Raw genomic sequence first — 25,168 nt, 5'->3', positions numbered from 1 at the left:
AATTAATAAACATATTTTAGTATCTGAGAAATATAAAAAATGTTATTTTTAAAAAAATTGTTAGAGTTGAATGAAATACAAGTTGAATGTATTATTATTATTATAAACTTTTTATTAAACAGGAAACTCAGTCAACTGAACTGAAATGTATCACAAATATCATTGACTGGTGATGATGATGATTTATCCAATTCAATTAAAGTATTCTTGTATATATTTTTCAAAGTATAACAAATTTACTACTTTTGTGTAATATATCAAATCTTAATGATTTTCATTTTTGATTTTTTACTCCTATTGGTTTGATTTGTGGTACGTATTATTTTTCAAGAAGAAATAAAAACAACAATCCCTGTAGTTCTTTTTATGGAAGATAATAAATAAAATAATTCAACAACTATTGTTATTTCAACAATCACGAAATGCAAGCGATTTTCAATACACTCTGGGCAAGAATAGATGACAGATATGATAGAACTGGCAACCCAAGTTGAATCTTAGAATACAGAGATTTAAGATGTAAAGTCTGAATATTCAGAACCATGTTTAGTTCAAAAATCTCATTGGATGGAACTGAACAAATAAGAAGCTAAGCCAGGGGTAGTCAACCTTTTTATACCTACCGCTCACTTTTGTATCTCTGTTAGTAGTAAAATTTTCTAACCACCCACTGGTTCCACAGTAATGCACCGTGTATCGTTGCCTGCGCATGCCTCTCGCGCATTGTGGATTGGGTTTTGGGAGGGGGGCGCCGGCTACCAGCTCTACTTGTCTGTTCCAGCTGGGTGGTGTGGGGGAGATGCGCGAGCTATTCTGGGATGAGGTTCTTTTGTTTGCGGTCGCACTATAGCGCCATTTAGTTTCACTTACGTAACGTGAACTAAGGTTATGCGCGGGCCTTACAAATAGTATATTTTCAGAAATTTAAATTGTCACGGGGAATTTTATGAAAACCTAATGAAAATGTTTTTAAATAATGCTATGAAATTTTTTTAAAAAGTCAATTAAATTAAAAAAAGGGAAAGTGCTTCAGTATCGGACAAAACCCCTACCGCCCACCATAAAAGCTGGAACGCCCACTAGTGGGCGGTAGGGACCAGGTTGACTACCACTGAGCTAAGCCATAACTGTTAAAAACTGAACTGTATAAAAGCAATCTGAAATTTAGAGGCATGTCAGAAGAATTAGGTTAGGAAGGCTTATAAAGAGATCTATATCTTCTTTCAATTTTTTCATTTTACTTAAAGTCTACCTTAATCATCAGTGGATGGATTTTTGGAAATTTGGGGAGTTGATAGAAAGCATGAGAAAGATACCTTCTGCAATATGTATTTGTAAAATCTGCATATCTCACAAATTAAAGAAGCAATCTTAGAACTGAAAAAAAAATTAAACAGCTTTAAAAGCAGGAGATAGTATAATTGAGGTTCTATTCAAATGCTCCTCCAGATACTTGGAGAATTGATTTTCAAGGGGGAAAAAGGCCTAGCCTTGGACAAAGAAATAAAATTTAAAAATAGAGTAGAGCATCTTAGATTAAACAGTGGAGAAAATGAAGTATTTATAGAAGAATATCTTCCAGACTAATCTATCCTTTGAAATGTCCTTAACAACATAGTATTTCATTTTTCTTTACTTCTGAGAGGAATGTTTCTTTAGCATCAAATAGCCATGCAAAGGAGTATTTTTTAAGATTACAGCTTTACACACAGAATTGTGGCATAGCTGAAATTTGAACTTTAGAGTTTATATTTAAATGTGACATTTGGCCTATATGTTAATTCCTTTATTAATGTATTGTTCGTCATTTATAGCTTCCTTTTGATAATTCGAATGAGTTAACCAAATATTTTAAATGTTCAATAGACATTATAACTACATATTATGAAATATTTCATAGTATTCTGATACTTTAATCTGAGAATTATTGACTATCCACCCTTATTTTACTGGTTAAATTGGCTTTCTCAACTACTGTTATCTTTATCTGTTCTTCTATGTTCTATAAACTTACATTTGTATTAATATTATACTCCTTTACTTTCTTGAACATTTGTAAGAATAAATATGTGTCCTCCCTAAATAAATATGGGCTAGGAAAAATATTAAAAGCGAAGTCTATTTTTGTTTTTTTGTAAAAAAAAAATAATCACGTCATAAAACTTGGGAATGGTGAGCTCTGAGCCTGAAAATCAACATATGTAGTCATCATGTAGTGTCTTGGGGAAGATTTACTAAACAAATTGTGTCACTTTTGCCTTGCAATCGAAGCGATGTTCTGTTTTGGGGATTATCTTGCCATCTGCAATTAGCGTTAGGGGCATTTTGTACTGTAGAAGTTTCAGATTAACATGAAGAGTCCTGCCGTTTTTTCCCACAGGCTGTCTAGCAATGATACTCCACTAAAGGATTGTTTCATTCAAATGGCGGTGCACGACTTGAATGCTGACGGCGGGCAGGGAAACCCAAACCTGTTGAGGCAGACTTTTCAGGCAAGAGAAGCAATCAGAGTGACATTCTTTTAAGAGGGGAGTTGTGGGGCAGAGGAGATACTTTGCAAAAGCGTAATACGTCCGTGGGCAGCATCTGTGGAAAACTAAGACTATGGTCACGATTGTTAGAAGTTTGCAGGCTGCAATGCTGATCCTGGTTAAAGCAAGCCTGGGGCCGAATGGTTTCAGAGTAGTTGCCTTATCAGATTAATCATATGGTTATGGTATTTGATGCTCAACCTGGACAGACAGGCCTGCCAGGCAGGAACTGCTCAGACAGATGATGTTAGGGGAGGACAGAAATTACCCATTGCAAGACTAAGAAGACAAATGACACCCAGCAGGAACAGCAAGCCAAATCTGGGGAATCTGCAATCCAGCTCTGGCCTTAGGCTACCTGCCTCTTTGAAGTAGAATAGATGTAGCCCAGGAGCTGTCACATTAGATCACGAGGCTGAAGAAAGCTGAGAGTGATTTAGTTCTTCCAATAAAAGGAAAAGTTTAATGGTTCCAAATCTTCTTAAAGGGAGCCAAGCTAACATCAGAAGGGGAAAAAAGGATATCCTTAAGATGTAATGCTTATTAAAATACCATCTTCCCTCTTCGCTTGGCAGTGAAGATTAAGATCCAAGTAGCAGCTGAAATGTTTGCAGTTATTACCGCTGCAGGAAGGTGCATAGGTTCAGGAATATAACAAGTACAGGTATTCCTCAACTTACAACCACAATTGAGTCCAAAATTTCTGTTGCTCAGGGAGACATTTATTAAGTGAGTTTTGCCCCATTTTATGACCTTTCTTGCCTCCGTGGTTAAGTGAATAACTGCAGTTAATAAGTTAGTAACCTGGCTGTGAAGTGAATTTGATTTCCCCATTGACTTTGCTTGTCAGAAGGGGGATAACATGACCCTAGGACACAGCAATTGTCATAAATATGAACCAGTTACCAAACATCTGAATTTTGATCACGTGACTATGGGGATACTGCAAAGGTCATAGCTGTGAAAACCAGTCGTAAGTCACTTTTTCAGTGCTGTTGTAACTTTGAACAGACAATAATGAATTGCTGTAAGTTGAGGACTACCTGTAATTGCTACTGCAAATTCAAATGTACTCTTTAAGTTTGATATCCTTCTGTATTATGCTAAATCCATAGCATTTTAAATTCATCACAATGTATGCAGAAATGGAAAAATCAAAGTTTTGTAACTGCAGGAGAGAAAAACCAAGATGCTTGCATTTTGCACCATCATAACATAGGGGATTTTTCAGCATTGTGTGGTTTATTATTTTTTATTTAATTTTCTAAAGCCAAGCGGTGCTGGTGTGAAATTTTGAAGAAGAGATACAGGCTTAGAAATAAAGAACAGAATGTCGCCTAAGCCTATGCTAGTTCAAAATGTATGACTTGTTTCTAGTGTTGAGCTCACAAAGAACTTGGGTCTAGTCCTTTCCATTATATCTCTGTGAAAGACATAGTAATAAACTTCTCAGTTTTCCTTACTGTAATTGTCTGCTCTACCACAGGGTGGGGAAAAAATCCCTTTTGATCATGGGAATAAAATATCTTTGCAGGTCTGCAAATTTTCCAAAGCTCTGATAATAGACTAGGATCTATATTCTGCTCAAAATACAGTAGATTGCTCAAACAAATGTTTAAATGTACTAAATGTTTATCAATTAGTCTAGACATCTGTTGATTCTCAGACCTCCTGCTTCTGTGTCAAGGAATTATATACTTGGAAATAGGTTAACTATGCAAATTGCAAAAATTTAAGTCATTTATTTTGGGGCCTATCTCACAACTGTGACTCTGGGTGGTTGTACAAAGATTAAAATCGAACAAAATAGTAAGCCATGGCACCCTAGATAAACGACATCTTCCAATTAGAAAAACTGCAAAGTCTCAGTTGATGATACATTAAAGGGAAAAAACGGCATCCACATTATAAAAACATGTATATTAAAGAAGCATTATCCTTATTACATTGCCAATAAAATCCTTTTGGGCAGTCTTTTTCCATAAAAAAATAACAGAGTTCAATACATTCTAAATATCACTTTTATTGATTTTTGGGAGAAAGTAGATTATATAAATGTAATTCTGCAAAAAAAAAATTTCAAATAATATTCTTTTGAACTATATATCTAGTATTTGGAATTTGACTACTAGACAATGAACATGGATTCTCCTTCCCCTGATTAGTGTGAAAAGATTGATGCTGTTTTGCAGCAAAGATAAAATGTATGGTCCGTTTCATTCAATGGATTTAAGGATCAGATTGTGGATTGCCTATGGTTGTAGATTTTGTATGGGCAAATGTAATAAAATATGGAATTCATTTATTCAAAATACAATGTTAAAAATATAAATGTAGTAGATATATGTACTGTACTTCAATAATTGCATTACTTAAATGTATAGAATTGTATTTACCATTAAAATGATAGATTATTTCTTTCTTTTTCCATTATTTTTTCACTTTTTAAAAGCGTTTTTCCTGTGACAATGTATGCTTTTTGAAAAATATCTTTCCGGTTTTTTTTTCCCAATTTCTTTTTTGTGACTATTTTAAAAAGTATAAAAAAATACTTTTTTAAAAAAAGTAAATGGTATCCATCTTTTTTATTCCCTAATTCACAGCCATGTTGTTTCTGAAGTAGAACTTAATATATTTGTGTACTTTAACAAAAAAAGAAAAAGAAAATAGCATGGACGAAATTCTTTTTATATATATGTTGGCACCACAATAATGCAAGGTGTATGCACTTACTGGTATATCATACTGGAAAAATGTCTCCTTGTTGTATTGGTCTCTCTCAAGTATGACACTACTCTATTTATGGACCACATTATATTCATACTGATGTATGGTTATGCATATTAAAAATAAACATGAAATCAAGGAAAACAAATTTAAGCTGCGTTCATCCTTTTGCAGCATCATCTTGCTGTCCTGATAATGGTCAGGAGGCTCACTAAAAAAGCTAAATCAGCAAGAGTGACAACTCGCTGTGTATTTGCAGATATATTTTTTATTCTACTCTTGAATAGACTGTATACAGTCTAATCACACCATATGGCAGAGTGTTACTTCCCAGAGGCAGATACTTGAGAAAATAACACAAAGCTCTTCCGTGAATTTGAATGCAGCAGTTATGGAGGATATTAGATGAGTATCCAGAAAATCCATTCAAGGGTTAGTTGATGGATAAACTAATGAAATGTGTACAAAAATAAATGCCAGTAATTAGTAGGGACTGGAGGCTAAAACATACGAAGAACAGTTGCAGGATCTGGGTGTTTCTACTTTAATGAAAAGTAGGACTAGGGGAGATATGATAGCAGTGTTCCAATATCTCAGGGGCTGCCACAAAGAAGAGGGAGCCAAACTATTCTCCAAGGCACCTGAAGGCAGGACAAGCAATGGGTGGAAACTAATCAAGGAGAGAAGCAACTTAGAACTAAGGAGAAATTTCCTGACAGAACAATTAATCAGTGAAACAACTTGCCTCCAGAAGTTGTGAATGCTCCAACACTGGAAGTTTTTAAGAAGATATTGGATAACCATTTGTCTGAAGTGCAGGGTTTCCTGCCTAAGCAGGGGGTTGGACTAGAAGAACTCTAACTCTGTTAGTTAAACTCTAACTTCCAACTCTGTTAGTTAAAAAAAAAAGTACACCATCCAGGAATCTTCCTAAATTGCCAATGTCTCTCATTTACGTATCTGCAAAGGATACTAGACATAAAGTAAAAGAAAAAAGAGGACAATTTAAAAAAATAATAGAACTCTAAGAAGTTTAAAAACGACAGCACATTGGGTCATTTGAGAGGCTGAGAATTTTATTTTAAATAAAACAATGCTTTTTATCCTATTTTCAATAAATACTCTTCTGGGTTTTGCAATTTTGTAACAATTTGAATTTTTTTCAAAGTAAACATAATCTAAGTATGACATTTAACATAATTTGTACACTAAATATATGCTTCCCATATATTTCACTGATTTCTTTCAAAATACTTGGCACAATAAAATTTTCATAATAATATTTACAAAACCAATGTGCTTATCCATAAAAGAAAAATACAACAGCATACTATGCATGTTACAATTGAGGCAATGAGCATAGGTGACATCATGGCAGTTAAGGTCTTTGTCATTCATACCATACAAGTTAAGCTATGGATCTGTATGATGTAATGTTCTAATCGAAGAAGTTCGATTGACATTTTGTTTGATTGAAATAGACCAAACTATTGTTTTAATTGTATCTATATTTCTAAATAGCTGCTAGATGCATCTTTACTACTTTAGGTACCAACTGTTCAGCTTCACATATGGAAATGACAAAAATCCATGCTTGCACATTAAAGGTTTCAAAAATTATTTTCATTTCTCTGGAATTCCTAACTTAGTGCTTAATGTGTATTGTAGAGCCTGTTTTTCATGAAAACTATGCTAGACAGATGCTGCCGGATACCCGGATAGTGCTGAATATGATTGAACCAACGAGATACATTAAGGTATTTCTCCTTTTCCTGCACTGTAAGGTCAGCCTAAAGAATGGAAGAAAAAGCTATTTGTAAACATTTTCAGTTGATAAATTTCTTTTCAAGTTCAAAAATATTTCTTCCTAAATAAGAAAATTACATGCCATTTTATCACATGATCCATTTCTCTTCCCATACCAGTATTCATAAATTCATGACTCACTGCTTTGCTTGCTCTTGCTTTTTTTTTTTTTGCTAAAAAAACTCAAGTTTTCTCTCCTACCTTAAATTCCTGCAATTGATCCAAACTCAGTGATCTGTGCTATGTTTTGTGCATATTTTGTTATCCCTGCAGACTATAAAAGCAGTAGCATTTTCAAAGCTTAATAAAAACCTTTACCTGCTTCCAATTCCTTGTTTCTAGCCTTTTTTCCTATCCTAAGCTAAATGTTTGAAACATAAAAATTCATTCATATTATGAAAAAATTAGTCAGGAATGTGACAATTTTCCTCCACTGTACTAGGTGTGACAATTTATTTATAGGTAGCCCTTATTGAATTACCACTCATTCAGCAACTCTTTGAAGTTACGACAGTGATGAATGAGGGGGACTTATAACCTGCAATTTGTGATTTGCAATTAATTCAACTTGTAACAGTTGCAGTGTCCTTAGACCACATGGTCACCATCTGCAACCTTTTTTGCTGATTTCTGACAAGCTGTCAATTGGTAAGCCAGCAAGTTGCAAATGGTGATCACATGACTGAGGGATGCTACTACATGCATTGGTCTCGCTGTCTGTCTGGCCACATGACACTGCACTTTATAACTGTGACATTTAGTGATGGAGTTGCCAATCCCAATTATCCTAGTTAAGCTAGGACTACCTGCATTCAGGATTTTCAAATTAAAGTACCATACATACAGAAAAGAGATTTCAAAGATATATATTTTTCTGCTGTAATAAGTTTGTACTCACTATGATCTGGTGCAGTCCATAGTATAATAAAATATCAGCTAAAGTAAAATTGTTTCCTGTAATGTAAACTTTATCTTCAAAGTATAAATTGAGGTCCTAGAAGAAGCAGAAGAAACCAAACATTATCAATTTATAGATTTCTTCCTGTCAAATCAAAATGCTTGCAGGCAACCCACCAGAGGGGTTCAGTATGTGTCTTCCAAGCCTATTTATTCAAGGTGGGACAGTACCAAAGTTTACACGTGAGAAAGTGACTTGGCAGGTGAGTAGTTGAGAGGCAAAAATGAGCATTTTGTTTCCCCTAATACCGGTAGCTTCCTGCACAGGCTACGCCAGGGGTCGGCAACCTTAAATACTCAAAGAGCCATTTGAACCCGTTTCCCACAGGAAAGAAAACACCGGGAGCCACAGAACCTTTTTGACATTTAAAATGAAGATAACGCTGGATATATCATTTTTTACCTTTATGCTATGTATAAAAAAACTATAGTGTGTTGCATTTATGGAATCCATGACCTGCTTCAGAGAAAACACATTTTTATTTTTGCATGCAACAAAAACATTTTGAACTCTGAAAAAAAAAAGATGGGTTGAAAAGCTCAATAAATCATGTGCAGCTGTGATGCATATTTTGAGCGACAGGGAGCTGCAGCAGAGGGATGAAAGAACCACATGCGGCTCCAGAGCCGTGGGTTGCAGACCCCTGGGCTATGCAGTAAGAAGTTTTCAATGCTGTGCAGGAAGCTATTAAGGGAAATAAAATGTGCTGCAAAGCCGAAAGAAACAACACACCACAGGTACCATATGAATACCATGCACAAAATAGCCCAAAGAACACACAGTTAGAGAGAAAGAGATGAGCACCATCCCCTAGAATCAGATACAACTGAGAGGGGAAACTTTTACCTTTATTAGTGAACTATTATTAGCAGCCATTATTGACTCAGAAATATGATTTCGGATTTTTTCCCTGATGATTTGCATAAAGTTTGTTTTCACCACTATTAGGATTTATAAGAAGTAAACAGATTTCTGGTCTGATTAAACAAATCAAGTATTCTGTTCTTAATGGGTTGCATTGCTTAGAAAAGTATATATTTATTTTCAAAAAAATTTTTCGGGGGGGGGGCTTTTTTTTACTTTTAAGATTTGTTTGACCTTTAACCTGTGCAGTGGTGTGGGCAATTATTGGGGCCCTAAGGGTGGTCCATGTAATACCATTGCTTCGCTAGCTGCTGGTTTGCTTCCGAGTACCATTGAAGGTGTTGATAATCACCTTTAAAGCCCTTCATGGCATGGGTCTGGATTATCTACAATACCACTGGGATTGCCCTCCCCACCCCTGCCGACAGAGGGGGCATTCTGCAGGCCCCATCGGCCAGGGTACTCCAGATGGTTTGCGCCTGCCCTCTGGAGCATCTTGTCTCGCCGGAGTAAGGTCCAGTCCAACTTTCTGCAACAGCCTAAAGACCTGGTTCTCCCAGCTGGTTTGGGGGTTTCATATTGGAAGTGGTTGATAGATTAATTTCAGAGCCTAACACACACACACACACACACACACACACACACACACACACACACCATTTATCCTATTCCCTCCCTCCCCATCTTTTAGCTATTATTTTTTATATTGAAATATTTTATTTATATAGTTTCATCTTTTTACATTGTAAGCAACCCTATGGTAAGATGGGGAATGAATAAATAAAATTACTGTCACAAATGAAGGCAAATCTGCGTGTCCCAGGATAATGTGGCAGGATCCAATCTGGGTCAGTCACTGGGACCAGAGATTCAGTCTTCCGCGCTTTCTGAGTCATGCTGGAGCCCATCTCCAGGGAATTTTTCTTAGTTGAAGGACCCAGCATTGTCCATGGTCATGTGGCCAGCATGACAACTATACACTGAAGTGCATGGTGTTACCTGCCCACTGAAGTGGTGCCTATTTATCTACTCACATTTGCATGCTTATGAACTGCTAGGTGAGCAGAGCTGGGACAAGTAACAGGAGCAAGTAACAGGAGCTCAGGGCTCAAACCCAGGCTGTCACTTTCCAGATAAAAGTTCAGCATCTTTAACCCGAGTCATCGCACCCCTTGAAACTAGTGCAGAAATATTCCAAAATAATCGGTGTTAATTATCCTTACCTTCAGATTTGTTCTGATTTCTTCTTTAGTGGACTGTTTATCTATCTGCACCACTCTGTATTCTAACCACTGTTGTACTATTGCTTTTTCTTCGGCTGTGATTCCAAGCAGCTGTTCCTTCTTTGCTTGTTTGACTAAATGAATAGCTATACTGGTGAGGCCTGTCAGACTAGGGCCATTATTTTCCTGAAGCACAGGAGTCTAGAAAGAATTCAAAATGATTTAATGAAACAAGATTTAAAGTTCTACTAGAAACACAGTTTAGCAAATTTTATTTTATTAAAAATGTTATTTTTAAAAGATCAAATATTATTTAAAAAAAACAAATGACAGAATTCAAATTGCTCACAAAGCTAGGATGGCAGCTTGCTTCTCAATATATTAAATTCAAGTTGTCCCACCAAGGAATTTTAACTTTCAATTTTGATTCCTACCAAGTAAATCACAATTCTTTGATAGGTGTCAACAAGAATAGATTCAATTTACTGTATAGGTATCCATTTAGCAATACCAAGTTATGCTTTTAGAGTTGTTGTTCTTAACATTTGTCCCACTTAGCTGCAGGGTCTGCTTATTCTACACTGTCGTCACCTCATTCTTACAGCAAATGCATTCTAAAGAGTTTAGTTTTTTTGTTACAAAGCTTAGCATTGATAGAAGCTATGAGGAAATGACTATCCCAGGTTCCTCAGCTGGTTTTTATGCCTATGGAAGGACTAGAACCTGAATCTTTTCATTTACACTGAGAGCATATGCACCAAGACAAATTCCTTGTGTGTCCAATCACATTTGGCCAATTAAAAAAAATATATCTATTCAATTCTATTCTGCTCATAGTCCAGCATCTTAACCAGTGTATCTTATTGGGTCTCACAAGTTGAGGTTTTTTATTTAAATTCTGTATTTATTTATTTATTTAATTTGCATTTATATCCCGCCCTACTCCAAAGACTCAGGGCGGCTTACACTATGTTAGCAATAGTCTTCATCCTATTTGTATATTTATATACAAAGTCAACTTATTGCCCCCAACAATCTGGGTCCTCATTTTACCTACCTTATAAAGGATGGAAGGCTGAGTCAACCTTGGGCCTGGTGGGACTAGAACCTGGAGTAATTGCAAGCAGCTGCTGTTAATAACAGACTGCATTAGCAGTCTGAGCCACAGAGGCCCCTTTAAGTACTAACCCTTCTTTCCAGAAATTGCATAAAGGCAAAACGTGTGTGTGCATGCCGGCACCCAGAATGTAATGTGTGTGCAATGCGCCCCCCCCCCCCCCGGTGCATACATGAACCTGTCTCGTGCCCCATTTTGGGCCTAGCAGGCTTCCCTGCAGCCTCCTGGGACCGAAACTGCCTCAATCGCTGCGATCCACATGCCCCCATCCTCCCGCATGCGCCCTGCCCCCCGCGCATATGTGGCAGAGACCCAAAAATTAGCTGGCGGGTGGGAGGCATGTGCATGCAGGGGGGGGGAGCTGAGCTGGAGTGACGGCTCACATACCCTCAAGAGATGGCTCTGTGTGCCACCTGTGGCACGCATGCAATAGGTTCGCCATCACGGCATAAAGGTAAACAAACAGGTAGAAGATGGATGGCATCCCCTCCTCTGCACACAAGAATTTGAGCAGGTGGCCACCTTTCCAAGACTTCTTTTTCTTCTCTGCTGCTGAACTGAGTGATTTATTTTTTAAAGTACAGGTAGTCCTTTACTTACAACAGTTCATTTAGTGACCGTTCAAAGTTACAACGGCACTGAAAAAAAATGACGTATGACTATTTTTCCACACTTTTGACCATTGCAGCATCCTCATGATCATGCAATTTATATTCGAATGCTTGAGAATTGGTTCATATTTACGACGGTCGCAGTGTCCTGGGGTCCTGTGATCATCTTTTGCAATCTTCTGACAAACAAAGTCAATGGGGAAGCCATTTTCACTTGAGACCCGTGTTACTAATTTAACAACTGCAGTGATTAAACAAATTAACAAATGTAGCAAGCAAAGTCACAAAATGGGGCAAAACTCAACAAATTTCCTCACTTCGCAACATAAAATTCTGGGCTCAATCGTGGTTGTTAGTCAAGGACTACTTGTAACCTGTGGCTTTTTGTGTTCATTTCTTTAGCAGGTTGTCCCATTGATCTCACACTATCTGCAAGTTTGAAATGTTCCACTAGAAAAAAATATATAAACCAGCATACCTGAGAGAAGAACACACAATTTTTCTTAGATGGTAAGAATTAGGGCCACAGAAGGCATCTGAAAGGGCAGTACTTCTACTGTGATTGTAATGGCTGTCAGGGACAGCTCTCAAAGAATGCAGAGGCTTATGAAGGGCTGCTTTTAAAGCAGGGGTCTCCAACCTTGGCAACTTTAAGCCTGGAGGACTTCAACTCCCAGAATACCCCAGCCAGCAAAGCTGGCTGGGGAATTCTGGGAGTTGAAGTCCACCAGGCTTAAAGTTGCCAAGGTTGGGGACCCGTTTTTAAAGCAGGGTCTTCAACACATTTGCTGCAGCACCTTTTTGAAATGCATTGCACAGCTTCCCTTGCTGCAACGTTAATATCCGAGTGGTTCTCAATCTGCCCGTTGCAGGTAGGATGCAGATTCAGCCATCAAAAACCTCTGGAATGCTAGCAATTGTTAAAGTTACCGTAAAACATAAATGCTCTTTTTGCTTTTAAAGCAAAGCAAAAGAGCACTTATGCTTTGCTTTAAAGGCAGCAGAGCATTTATGTTTTTCGGTAACTTTAACAGTTGCTAGCATTTCAGAAGTTTGGAGGATTAAATGGGCGTTTTAAATTGCACCAAGAGGACTCTTGTCCAAGAATCGGGGTTTTGCCGTGATGAAAAGCTTCCCTTTATAGCACTCTTCTGGTGCAAGTTAAAACGTTCCCATATGGACCCCGCTGAGCATATACCATATAAACGCAAGCACCACGCTTTGCCATTTACACGTTGTGCAAAAAGCTCGACGGTTGATGAACGAACGCAATGCGTCACTGCGACTCCGGGCGAAAAGGTTACCGACACCCAGTTCCGTTCACTATCGAAGGAATCGCGGCTCGGGGCTCCCAAGACTTCCACTAACATGCTTTAAATGTCAGCAACGTGGTTTAGGGGCGAGCCAGACGCCACCCTTCGCCGGCTCCGGGTCCCCTCCTCCCGCCTCTTTCCCCAGGGACTTCACCTTCCGCTCGCCGTGACTGCTGTACTTGTTGCCCTTCCTCAAGCCCAGCGACTTCTCCAGCAAGCTCAGCTCCTCCACGCCCAGACCAGGGCCTACCGCGGCCGCCATTTTCGGCAGCAAGGAAAGAGGCTGGGAAAAACTCGTTTTAAAACTCTCCGCAAAATACCGCGGTGATTGGAGGATGACGACACACCTAAAGTCCCGCCCCCCCGAATATCCCCTCCCACCTTCTCTCGCCGTCGGTAGGCGGGGCTGCCTTGGAAGAAGGGGCGGGATGAGTGAGATTGGCCAATCGGAGGCGTTGTCTCCCCACGTTGGCTTTGGCGCGCGTGTTGGGGAGGGGGAGCGCGCGTGCGGGGATCGTTTTTGTCAAGCAGCCTGATTCGGACTTGATAAGGGCCGTCCGGCTTTGCTCCGTGCCAAAGGAAAACAAGGGACTTTCCTCCTGTCCAGCTATCTTACTGTGTTTCCAAAATCTTTGGGGCATTCCAACATGCTCAGAAGCTTTGTGCTGGCACGGCGGCACAATTATTTCCAGAATCAAAGGCTTCCATCAACATAGTGGCAGATGTAGGATCTCCTGCTTGGGCAGTGGGTTGGACTAGATGACCTGCAAGGTCCCTTCCAAGTCTGTTAATCTGTTAATCAGCGTTGTGTCATCACACCACAAGCGCAGCCCCTTCCTGGGGATGGTCTTTTCTTGTTTTAATTTGAAATGGTTTCCCCCAGATTTTATAGCACTAACTGGAAGAAATATTTCCCAGGAGGATTGTGGTTCCTGAAAACTTGCCCTACTTTAAAGAAGTTGAGAAAGCAACAACCACTACGATTAGTTTTCAGGATTCAACAGGGCTTTGACCAACATTGCTTCACAATCCCTGGTACAGGTCGTCTGCGTGAGCAGGGGGTTGGACTAGATGACCTCCAAAGTCCCTTCCAACTCTGTTACTGTTACAGTGGGAGAGTCCATCATTGTTGGGATTGAGTTGGCGTTTGAAGGAGACATTTCCATAGAAATGCCCTCAAATTGTAAGGGGCTTCATTGGTGGTGGGAGAGAAGACGCAAATAAGGAAATTTGTGAAGACACGAAGAGTTCAGTCTTAAGCTGAAAGAAAATTGGTGCCTCTAAAGATTCCAAAGCAGAACACTGAGGTTTTGTCCCTAATCTGGTCCATACAACTTCCATCTTTCTCAATTACCTAAATCTGTGAATTCATCGTAGTAAATTCATTGTAAAATATTCAGTGGTGGGATTCAGCCAGTTCGCACCACTTCAGGAGAACCGCTTGTTAACTTTCTGAGCAGTTTGGTGAATTGGTTGTTGGAAGTAATCATTAGGGCAGAGAACCGGTTGTTAAATTATTTGAATCCCACCACTGAAAATATTAGTGGTTGTTCTCTTTCATTTATTTCTTGTTTAGCTGTTTTCCAGAATCCACTTTTTGGATTATTCCAGTAGGTGGCGCTTCATGCTTGATCCAGTTTATTCCCCTTCCAAATATAGTATGAAACTGTTCAAAGTCAAGAAGGCATGGATGAGGTGGCTGATGGTGTGGTTGTACTTTGCTGAGAGGTATGTAATCTATAAGCATGCTTGAGACACGGACACACATATACAAAGTCCTTGTCAAGAACTGTCAGTGAAAAGAAGTTGAAAAATCTATTCTGTCAAAAGGCACCCAGTTCTAATCTACTGTTATCATAGTCAAGTTTTAACTAGAAAATTCCTTAGGTTATAAGTTAAATGTCAGAAACAATTAATTTGGTGCTTGAAATATGAAGCGAACGACTGTCCTTTGGAGGAAGCCTGACAGCTTTATGGATGTCATTTTGGGATCAGTTAAAATGAGCTTCACATGCCAAAGAATTTGAATGTGTCATATTCCTCTTAGGAGCACCATAGTGTTTTTCTCGTTGCTTTGGTTACTTCTAGACAAGATTTTTATAATACAGTTACTGTCTTATTGATGGTATTTCTTGGAAAATTGATGGGCATCTTCCCTTTGTAATTGTCAATATTTCCCCACTCCTTATTCTAGTAATTTGTTTTTTTTTGTTTTTTTCCAGAAAAGTAATCAAATACCCAATAATGCCTTTTAACCAGTATCCCTAAGGTTTTCTAGGTAAAAATGCAGAATTTAAAAATGTCAGTATCCTTAGCTAGTTAAGGCCAAAGCTAAATAATATAATGAGAAAGGTCTGCATGCCCTTTCTGTTTGGAATGGAGTTTTAATTATAAATAGAGGACACCAAGTTGTTTGCATGCAAAAAAGAAAAAAGTCTTGAAGGACAAATATATCAGGATAAGTCCTCTCCTGAACTAATAAGATGTTTGAATTTTAGTTTTTAAGGAAGCTGATACCCTCATCTCTTTTTGTTATGATTATTTAATAATTAAGATTTTAGACTCCTCTTAGCATTACGATATCCTTAGAGAGATGTGCATAAACAGTGCTACTATTTCCCCAATTGGAAATTCTGGAAAAGCATCTCTAAATAACAATTCTGTGATTTTAGTATGTGGCAAATGTAAGAAAAGCAGTTCAATGTAATATGGTAAAGCAACTCTCCTTAAAAGTATTGTAGTGACATTTGACATGCTCAAATACTACCATTTGCCTTGGTCTGTAGCTCGGTAGTGAATGTTGCCACAATCTATATTCCTGATAATTACCTCTATATAACTCTGGCATGTGAAAAATAGAGCTCCCATAGCTTACATTGCCTTTTTGGCAAAGAAAAATTGAAATAAATTCTATAGCATAACTTTCTGGTCCTATAGCATTCCCTTTCCTCCTTTGGAAAATAGACCAATCTTACAAGACAAAGAAAATAATGCTTTATTAAAAATAAATTAAATGTAAAACCTTTATTTTTAAAGGACAAAATGCAAATACTCAAGATTAATTTTTTTAATTTTTTTTTTTAAATTTAGGATTTACTCAAATTTCTCTTTTTCCTGGAAGTTGCTCCACTAAAGGTCTGGTAACCACCAACCTGTTGCAATGTGGAAAGTCATCAAGACCTGATTCTTCAGGAAAGTCTTTGAGTAGGGTGTGATATGGTATAGTACAGGGGTCTCCAACCTTGGTCCCTTTAAGACTTGTAGACTTCAACTCCCAGAGTTCCTCAGCCAGCTTTGCTGGCTGAGGGACTCTGGGAGTTGAAATCCACAAGTCTTAAAGGGACCAAGGTTGGTGAGCCCTGGTATAGTAGATCACCTTCATATAATACACCATTGTTATAACAAAGACATGAAATATTAATGGCTAGGAATTTGATTGTCACTGGTTTCTGGGATTGTTTTTAATTTTTAATTGCAGTAGTAAATTAATAATAACTCATGCTTTTCTGCCTTGGTCAAGTAACTGCAGCTTTGTTTTAAAAAAAGCTCCAACTTCCTCTTTTGCAAAAAGGGACAAGGTTCAGGTGATCGGATTTTGTACATGACTTAAAACATGCGACTTTTCCGTGTGTAGGCTCCATACGTATGGGTGCTCAGGGTTATCTATAGAGGATGCTAGTTGTAGTATCTCAGGCAGAGAAAATGTCTTGAAGAAAGCCCTTTCTAAGTCATGAGGACTGCCCTTAAATGCAGAAGGATAACAGCTGGATAACTGCAAGGAGGATAAGAATAGATTACTGAAAGGATTTTGGTGGAGGGTTGCTCAAAATTTGAAGCCAATGAGTAGCCTATTCTAGAACACAAATGTATTTGTTGACATTTTATTTAGAAATTTATGTCATCTTTTTAGTTTGAATGTTACTAAAAAGACAACACTGTATTTTGAAACGTACCTTTGATCAGTGGTGAAATCCAATTTTTTTTACTACGGGTTCTGTGAGCGTGGCTTGATGGGCATGGTGTGGCTTGGTGGGTGTGGCAGGGGAAGGATACTCCAAAATCTCCGTTCTCACCCCTCTCAGGGGAAGGATACTGCAAAATCCCCATTCCCACTCCACTCTGAGGCTAGCCAGAGGTGGTATTTGCCGGTTCTCCGAACTACTCAAAATTTCTGCTACCAGTTCTCCAGAACTTGTCAGAACCTGCTGGATTTCACCCCTGCGTTTGATACTATTAAAACATGTATTGGATATTAATGTAATCAAGACCAATTATTTATAATGATGATAATTATTTATAATCATTTATAATGATAATGATCCAACCTATCAAAAACAGCACTACAAAAAACAGATTAGAAACACAAGTTAAAATAGGGAAGAAAATGGTAAGTGAACACCTGTCTACCCTAGACGAGTTCAAATCACCAGGACCGGATGGATTACACCCCAAGGTTCTGAAGGAACTGGCAGACGTGATCTCAGAACCACTGAACTATATCTTTCAAAGATCCTGGAGCACAGGGGAGCTGCCAGAGGACTGGAAAAGAGCTGATGTAGTTCCCATCTTCAAAAAAGGAAAAAAAACAGATCCAGGAAACTACAGACCTATCAGTCTGACCTCAATACCGGGGAAGATTCTGGAAAAGATAATCAAGCAACGAATCACCGAACACCTAGAAGCAAACAAAGTAATAACCAAAAGCCAACATGGGTTTGTCAAAAACAGATCATGCCAGACTAATCTTATCGCATTCTTTGACAAAATGACAAAATTAGTAGACCAGAGGAATGCTGTTGATATAATTTACTTGGACTTCAGTAAAGCATTTGATAAAGTAGACCATAACCTACTACTAGATAAAGTAGAAAATGTGGGTTAGACAGCACCACCACCAGATGGATTCGTAATTGGCTGACCAACCGCACTCAACGTGTAGTCCTCAACGGAACTACATCCACATGGAGGAAGTATGCAGTGGAGTACCCCAAGGCTCTGTTTTAGGCCCAGTACTCTTCAACATCTTCATCAATGACTTGGACGAGGGATAGATGGGGAACTCATCAAATTTGCAGATGACACCAAGCTGGCAGGAATAGCCAACACTCCAGAAGATAGGCTCAAGTTACAGAAAGATCTTGACAGACTTGAACATTGGGCGCTATCTAACAAAATGAAATTCAACAGTGAAAAAGTAAGGTTCTACATTTAGGCCAAAAACAAAATGCACCAGTACCGTATATGTGGTACCTTGCTCAATAGTAGTACCTGTGAGAGGGATCTTGGAGTCCTAGTGGATAACCATTTAGATATGAGCCAGCAGTGTGCAGCAGCTGTTAAAAAGCCAACACAGTTCTGGGCTGCATAAACAGAGGATAGAATCAAGATCACGTGAAGTGTTAGTACCACTTTATAATGCCTTGGTAAGGCCACACTTGGAATATTGCATCCAGTTTTGGTCGCCACGATGTAAAAAGATGTTGAGACTCTAGAAAGAGTGCAGAGAAGAGCAACAAAGATGATTAGGGACTGGAGGATAAAACATATGAAGAACGGTTGCAGGAACTGGGTATGTCTAGTTTAACAAAAAGAAGGACTAGGGGAGACATGATAGCTGTGTTCCAATATCTTAGGGGCTGCCACAAAGAAGAGGGAGTCAGGCTGTTCACCAAAGCACCTGAGGGTAGAACAAGAAGCAATGGGTGGAAACTGGTCAAAGAAAGAAGCAACTTAGAACTAAGGAGAAATTTCCTGACAGTTAGAACAATTAATAAGTGGAACGACTTGCCTTCAGAAGTTGTGAATGCTCCAACACTGGAAATTTTTAAGAAAATGTTGGATAACCATCTGACTGAGATGGTGTAGGGTTTCCTGCCTGGGCAGGGGGTTGGACTAGAAGGCCTCCAAGGTCCCTTCCAACTCTGATGTTATGTTATGTTATGTTATGTTATAATACAGATAGTCGATCGCCTTCAACTTGATTTCCACTATCCAAAGTCAGTCTCTAGTAAAATTTAATCTAATCTGAAAAGTTTAAAAGGAAAGATTTCTCAAATTATAATAGATCCTTCATTTCCCCCCCTCATGAATATCACTTTGGTCTTTTTGGATTTCATAGCAAATCATGGAGAAAACCAGGAGCTTTTATTACTTCCTAACACTTCCATTTTTGCCTTTTAGTGAGGAGAATTTATGTGTGTGTGTGAGAGAGAAGAGAAACAGATAGAGAGAAAGGTATCTATCTGATCAGTAGCAGCTTGATTGGTAGCAGCTGTTGTGAATAAGACTTGTGTAAGAGAAGTGAATGTGTTAAGGAAGTGTTGTTAGCACCTGAGGCTCCTTCTATTGGCACATTTTCAGCAGTAGGCTCCTGAATTTGCCCTATGTGAAGTGATGGCAGCTTGTCATGAAATGTTTGTAACATTTTCCTGATACTCTGAATTTACCCCAGAAAGTGATATGACTTTAATACTGCCTTTAAACTCAACGATTTAGTTAGATGTCTAGAAGAAGCAAATGCCAGACACCATTTTTATTCCTTCAGCTGTTTTACCTGCCTACCCACTAACCTATCTGGATAAGTAGGGTTGATTTACACACGATGCTGAGTCATAAGGAATGGATTATACTAAACCAAAAGCAAACCACGTTATAATTTAGTGTTATGGCTAGGCGTTGTTTATGATTTGTTGTGTTTTGAAATATAAACAGGCAGTTTTAGTGCATACTATCAAGTTTTCAACTTGCATTAATTTCCCCCTTGTTCATGTCATAATTAACAGAAAGCATTACAACAACAATTTCTAAGTCCAATTCACTGTGCTGGTCCTTGTTTTTATAACGGTTGGGATTTTTGAACCTGGGGCACCAGATTTGGGAAACCAATCTGTGAATCTCCAGATGTTGTTTGAGTTCTACTTCTATTATCTACAGCCAGTCTGACAATGGACATAGATAGTGTCATTTTTAATCCAGCAATATCTAAAGGAGGTGGACCTATTATCCCTCCTTGACTTATTCCAATATGAGTTGTCAAAATGCTGGCTTCTCTGTCACCATAGGTCAGGCAGGCAGTGATATGGAAAAGTTTTCTCAGTGATGAAACTAAAGCAATCTCAGGCCACAATAAAACCATTTAAACTAGAACTAATTTGCAAGCTATCTAGTACAGGCTTATTGAAAGGAAATGTGTTTATTATTTTTTATTTCCCTCTCTTCATTAGTTTAACAAAAAAAAAAGAGGTACCTTTGCTCTGAATTCTCACTTTAGTTTTCATGCTCCTGGATTGAGGAAAACATCCTGTCATAATCCTAAAGAATAAATATGATCATCTGTAGCAGGGAGTTCAGAAAAACTGAATTGGAGTTGTAATTGATTAGTTAGAATTGAAGAGTTGGAATTGATTAGTTCTGGGATGAGAGATACCCAGGAAATCTCAGGTTGGGACGAAACTAGGAATGGGAAAAAACATTCTAGAGTAAAAAGCACCTTTGAGACAACCATGACCTTGATGACTGAATATCTCCATAGACATCCTAGAATAAAGCAACTTCCATCTTGCTGTAAGGAAAACAATATAGACATAGCCATGGGGTCAAGGTTGATTTTCTGGAAAATTTACATTTATTGTGAAGTTTGTGTGCTTTGAATTATAGCATAATGATTTGCAATTCTATGCCTAATAAGGAATGTGCCTCTAATCACATACAGCTTTAGCTGTGACTAGACAATCTGTGACTTACTGAGTCTTCCTTTCAGAGATATTTCCTTAATACAGTGCCTCTGTCAATGCTTTGACAGAATTTCCAATGTGCTGCTGCCACTAGAAAAGTTAGAATGCATTCAGAGACATATATCAGGCCTCAAAAATAGCCTTTGTTGAACTGTATAGCAGAGTCAAACAGGAAATGTTTTATAAAATTTGCCAAATTTAAATTCCACTGGAATCATGGGTCCCAGATTTGGGACATATTTTGTAAGTTAGCCCATTTGAGGTACCTTGGTTCAAAAACTGCTGCCCTATGATGCACCATTTTGCCTAGTTAATGGTTACAGGAACCAGGGTTTTAGTAATATATAGATTAATCCTACTTTGGATTCATGAGCCTAACATCTGAATGGCTATGTGTAGCATCTGTAGAAAGAAAAGGCTTTTGAGTTAATAAATATTGTAAGTATGTTATCTGTTGCACCAGATTCAGAAAGCATTAATTAATCATTTAGAATTCAAATCCAAGTAATTTGAAATTTGGACGGATCGTGTCTAAAAAATGAATCTGCCTCGAAATCCTTTTCACGCAAGTCCATTTTCTGCCAGCACAGGGCTTTAATCCACTTGACCCACCAAATCACCGAGAGTACATTACATTTATTCAGTAAAGTAATCAATCAGTAGGAAATAGGATTTTCTCTGTATATATATTAAATGGCAGAAATGATGAGTTCATAAAAATGTCAAGAAATGTTCATCTCTGTTATCTCTGTCTTAGGTCAGCTGTCTCTAAATAAATTATCTCATTTGTGGGAGGCCTCCTTATTCTAGCCTCTCCTACAAAGTAGAATATCTACAATACAACACTGGCATTATAATAAACCAGAAACAGGAATAATGATCCAAATCAGCACTGATGATGATGGTTTGCTCATTTGCATAAATTGGTACTAATAACTGCTTATCTCAGAAACAAACATCCTTTGTTCCTTTAAATATCAGTCATGTCAGTATTATGTTGGGGAAAGAAAAATAGAAACAAAAATTAGTAACTTTTTATTTTTTTTAAATTTTTTATAATAAATTTTATTAGACATATTTCAACATTAAAAACCACAAATCCACTCATTACAGTGTTTCAGTATCGCTATCACTAATATTAACATAGTTATTATTCTATATATTTTATAATCCTTTATCTATTTTTAAATTGTGACAATATTTACAGATATATACAGTATTTTCTCTTTTTGCTTTACATATACTACATATTCCTTATGTAACAACTTCACGTCTATCTTCTAACCAGTTGTACCATATATTCCATATTTTATAGTGTTCCATTTCTTCTCTGTCCTTTAATTCCATAGTTAACTTATCTATCTGCACACTCCAGTATCTTTCTTATTATTATTACATTGAAGGGGGTGTTGTCTTGTTTCCAATTTTGGGCAAAGACAATTCTGGCCGTGGTTATTATATGAAATTACTGCAGGCTCGAATCCCACCAGGCCCAAGGTTGACTCAGCCTTCCATCTTTTATAAGGTAGGTAAAATGAGGACCCAGATTGTTGGGGGGGCAATAAGTTGACTTTGCAAATATGCAAATAGAATGAGACTATTGCCTTACACACTGTAAGCCGCCCTGAGTCTTCGGAGAAGGGCGGGATATAAATGTAAATAAATAAATAAATAAATAAATAAATAAATAAATAAATAAATAAATAAATAAATAAAGTGTTATATATTGAAGTTTTTTTTACATATGTTTCCTCTTAATATGCCCAATAAAAATAATTCCAGCTTCAGCTCAATTTCTTGTTTTTTGATTTCTTCCAGCCATTTCTTTATTTTGAGCCAATATTTCCTCGCTTTGGGGCAGGTCCACCACAGGTGGTAAAAAGTTCCTTGTTTACAATTGCATCTCGAACATTCGGGCGACCTATTTGGAAACATTTTGGCCATTTTGCTGGGGATAAATGCCAACTATAAAACATTTTGTACAGGTTTTCTTTGTAGGCTGCTGCCATTGTTAATTTGTAGTTTGTCTCCCATAGTTTTTCCCAGTGCTTCAATTCAATACTGTAACCAAAATTTTTAGCCGAAATTATCACAATCTCTTTAACTGTTTCTTCCTCCATTTTGAATCTTAAGAAATAATTATATGGTAATCATTTCCCCCCTGTTCCCTGTAGTATTTTATTTAATTCCTGTTGTTCCTTGTGGAACCCTTATTGTTCTAAATCCTTTTTGTATCTTGTTCTAATTTGCAAATATGGACACCAGTCTATCTCCATTCCTTGGCCCTTTAACTCTTGATTAGATTTTAATTTCCCTTGCTCATCCAGTAATTCTTTATATCTACTATCTTGTTTAGGTCTAGTACATTGGGATATATCATTGCCTCCATAGTTGATAACCAGATTGGGATTTTCACATAATGATTTTTCTTAATTTTCTCCCAGACGTATAGCAGGGCGTCTCTCACTTGATGTCTCTGGAAATATGACTGATTTGTTTTTCCCCTCCCAAATGAATGTGTGCCAGCCAAGTTGAAGGTAATGACTTTCTATAGTTAGTATCTTTTTATTATTTAGATTTATCCAAGCTTTAAACCAAGTCAGGGCTGCCGCATTGTAGTAGAGTTCCCAGTCCGGGAGTCCAAAATCTCCCTTATTTCCGTTGTCTTGCAAAAGCTTTAATTTTATTCAGGATTTCTTCCCTAGCCAAATAAATTTTAATATTACTTTATTTAATTCTTCAAAAAAAAAATCCCTAAATTTATCGGTACTGTTTGGAGGAGAAACAAAAAATTAGTAACTTTTTAATTCCGTTGATTGCACATGAAATGTACCTAGTTCTTTCACTGATATCAATTGATTTAATTATGAACAACAGTATAATGTAGTATTCCTTGACAATCAAGCCCTTTTGAATTCAGCTGTTCCTAGAAAGTTGCACACATGAATATAAATTAAGTTGCTGGAATTCGCCTATGTGAATTTAGCCATGTAAAACTAATAGTTTAATAGAATTAATTTACAACATACTTATCTCTTTACCTTTTCTTTAAGGAGTTCAGCATGATGTACAAATGGTTTTTCTCATTTTACTTCAACAATAACCCTGAGAGGGAGGTCAGGTTAAGGAAAAAAAGGATTGGTCTAAAATTCCCCAGTGAGCATCATAGTTAGGTAGGGTTTCAAATATTCTTCTATCTTCTCTAAATCTGCAATTCTGCCCATGACTTCATAGCAGAACCTAAAGATGGTTCCCTGCTCAAGGTGTTCCAATTGAAAAGCAAAGTTTATATATTTCAATAAATAAAATACTTCATCCTTCCATTCTTTCAGCTAGCTAGCAGAAACATGAATGGAAACATCGGTGTACATACGTACATATGACTGTACAGAAAGTCCAACCTGATCATTCTCAATGGATGTGTGGCTATATAACAGGACTGTGCAGTGAAGAAAAAGAACTGAAGCAGCTTTTGGGGGCAGCAGATTTTGATTGTTTGGGGTGGATGAATTTACCATACATTAGGCAATTTGCAGGTTCATTGCTAAAAAGGCTGATCATTGGTTTTACATAAAGTTTGCAACATTTTTGTAATAATCCCACCAGTGGAAATGTTTATTGAGTTCAAGTCCCACCTCAGCCATGACTTTGAGTCAGTCAGTCAGTCAACCCAACCGACCTCACAGGGTTGTTGTGGGGGAAGATAGGAGGAAGAAGATGTGTTGGATATGTTTGCCACCTTGAGCTATTTGTTAAAATAATAAAGGCGGGATACAAACAAACAACGTTGTAATAGTTACCGGATTTATAACAAAAAAAATCCACCCCCCACTCCCCTATGATATGACAATAGAGGAGATTCAAAGGAGGATTATGTATTTACCTGGATGCCTATGGATACTATTGGTAATTTTTGTTGCTGCTGCTGAAATTGAATGGAATTATTCCTACCGTATTTTTGGAATATAAAACACAGCTTCCCCCCCAAAAAGAGGGTGAAAATCTGGATGCGTCTTATACTCCAAATGTAGCCCACACAGCTTCTCAAACGGAGGTTTCAGAAGCTGAAAGAAGCTTTAGAAAAGAAGCCCCCAAACAGAGCTTCAGAAAAGAAGCTCCCAAACAGAGCTTCAGAAAAGAAGCTCCCAAACAGAGCTTCAGAAAAGAACCCCCAAACAGAGCTTCAGAAAAGAAGCCCCCAAACAGAGCTTCAGAAAAGAAGCTCCCAAACAGAGCTTCAGAGGCTTTTTTTCTGAAGTTCTGTTTTGGTGGCTTTCAGAGGCAG

The 25,168-nt window shown here is 37.8% G+C and overlaps 1 protein-coding gene across 4 annotated transcripts in view; it reads right to left on the bottom strand.

The window, feature by feature from the left end:
* The window catches only part of LOC131194624 (eukaryotic translation elongation factor 1 epsilon-1-like), a 38,672-nt gene extending 25,209 nt beyond the window's left edge, over positions 1–13,463 (bottom strand). For 3 of the 4 annotated variants that reach the window (XR_009154247.1, XR_009154245.1, XR_009154246.1), the window contains exons 1-3: positions 13,305–13,463; positions 10,110–10,310; positions 7,963–8,058 (exon numbers count right to left, since the gene is read on the bottom strand). Coding sequence is in view for 1 of the 4 variants with exons in the window: in XM_058175825.1 (XP_058031808.1) it covers positions 6,911–7,048; positions 7,963–8,058; positions 10,110–10,310; positions 13,305–13,412 (543 nt within the window). In the remaining 3 variants the exon portion in view is untranslated. Of the gene's footprint in view, positions 1–6,313; positions 7,049–7,962; positions 8,059–10,109; positions 10,311–13,304 lie in introns of those variants that run through there. The other variant, XM_058175825.1, reaches the window with a different exon arrangement.
* Positions 13,464–25,168: the final 11,705 nt, after the last annotated feature.

Source organism: Ahaetulla prasina, chromosome 3 (genome assembly GCF_028640845.1).
Source record: "Ahaetulla prasina isolate Xishuangbanna chromosome 3, ASM2864084v1, whole genome shotgun sequence".
Taxonomy (NCBI): domain Eukaryota; kingdom Metazoa; phylum Chordata; class Lepidosauria; order Squamata; family Colubridae; genus Ahaetulla; species Ahaetulla prasina.
This window is presented reverse-complemented; position numbering and strand designations above follow the sequence as displayed.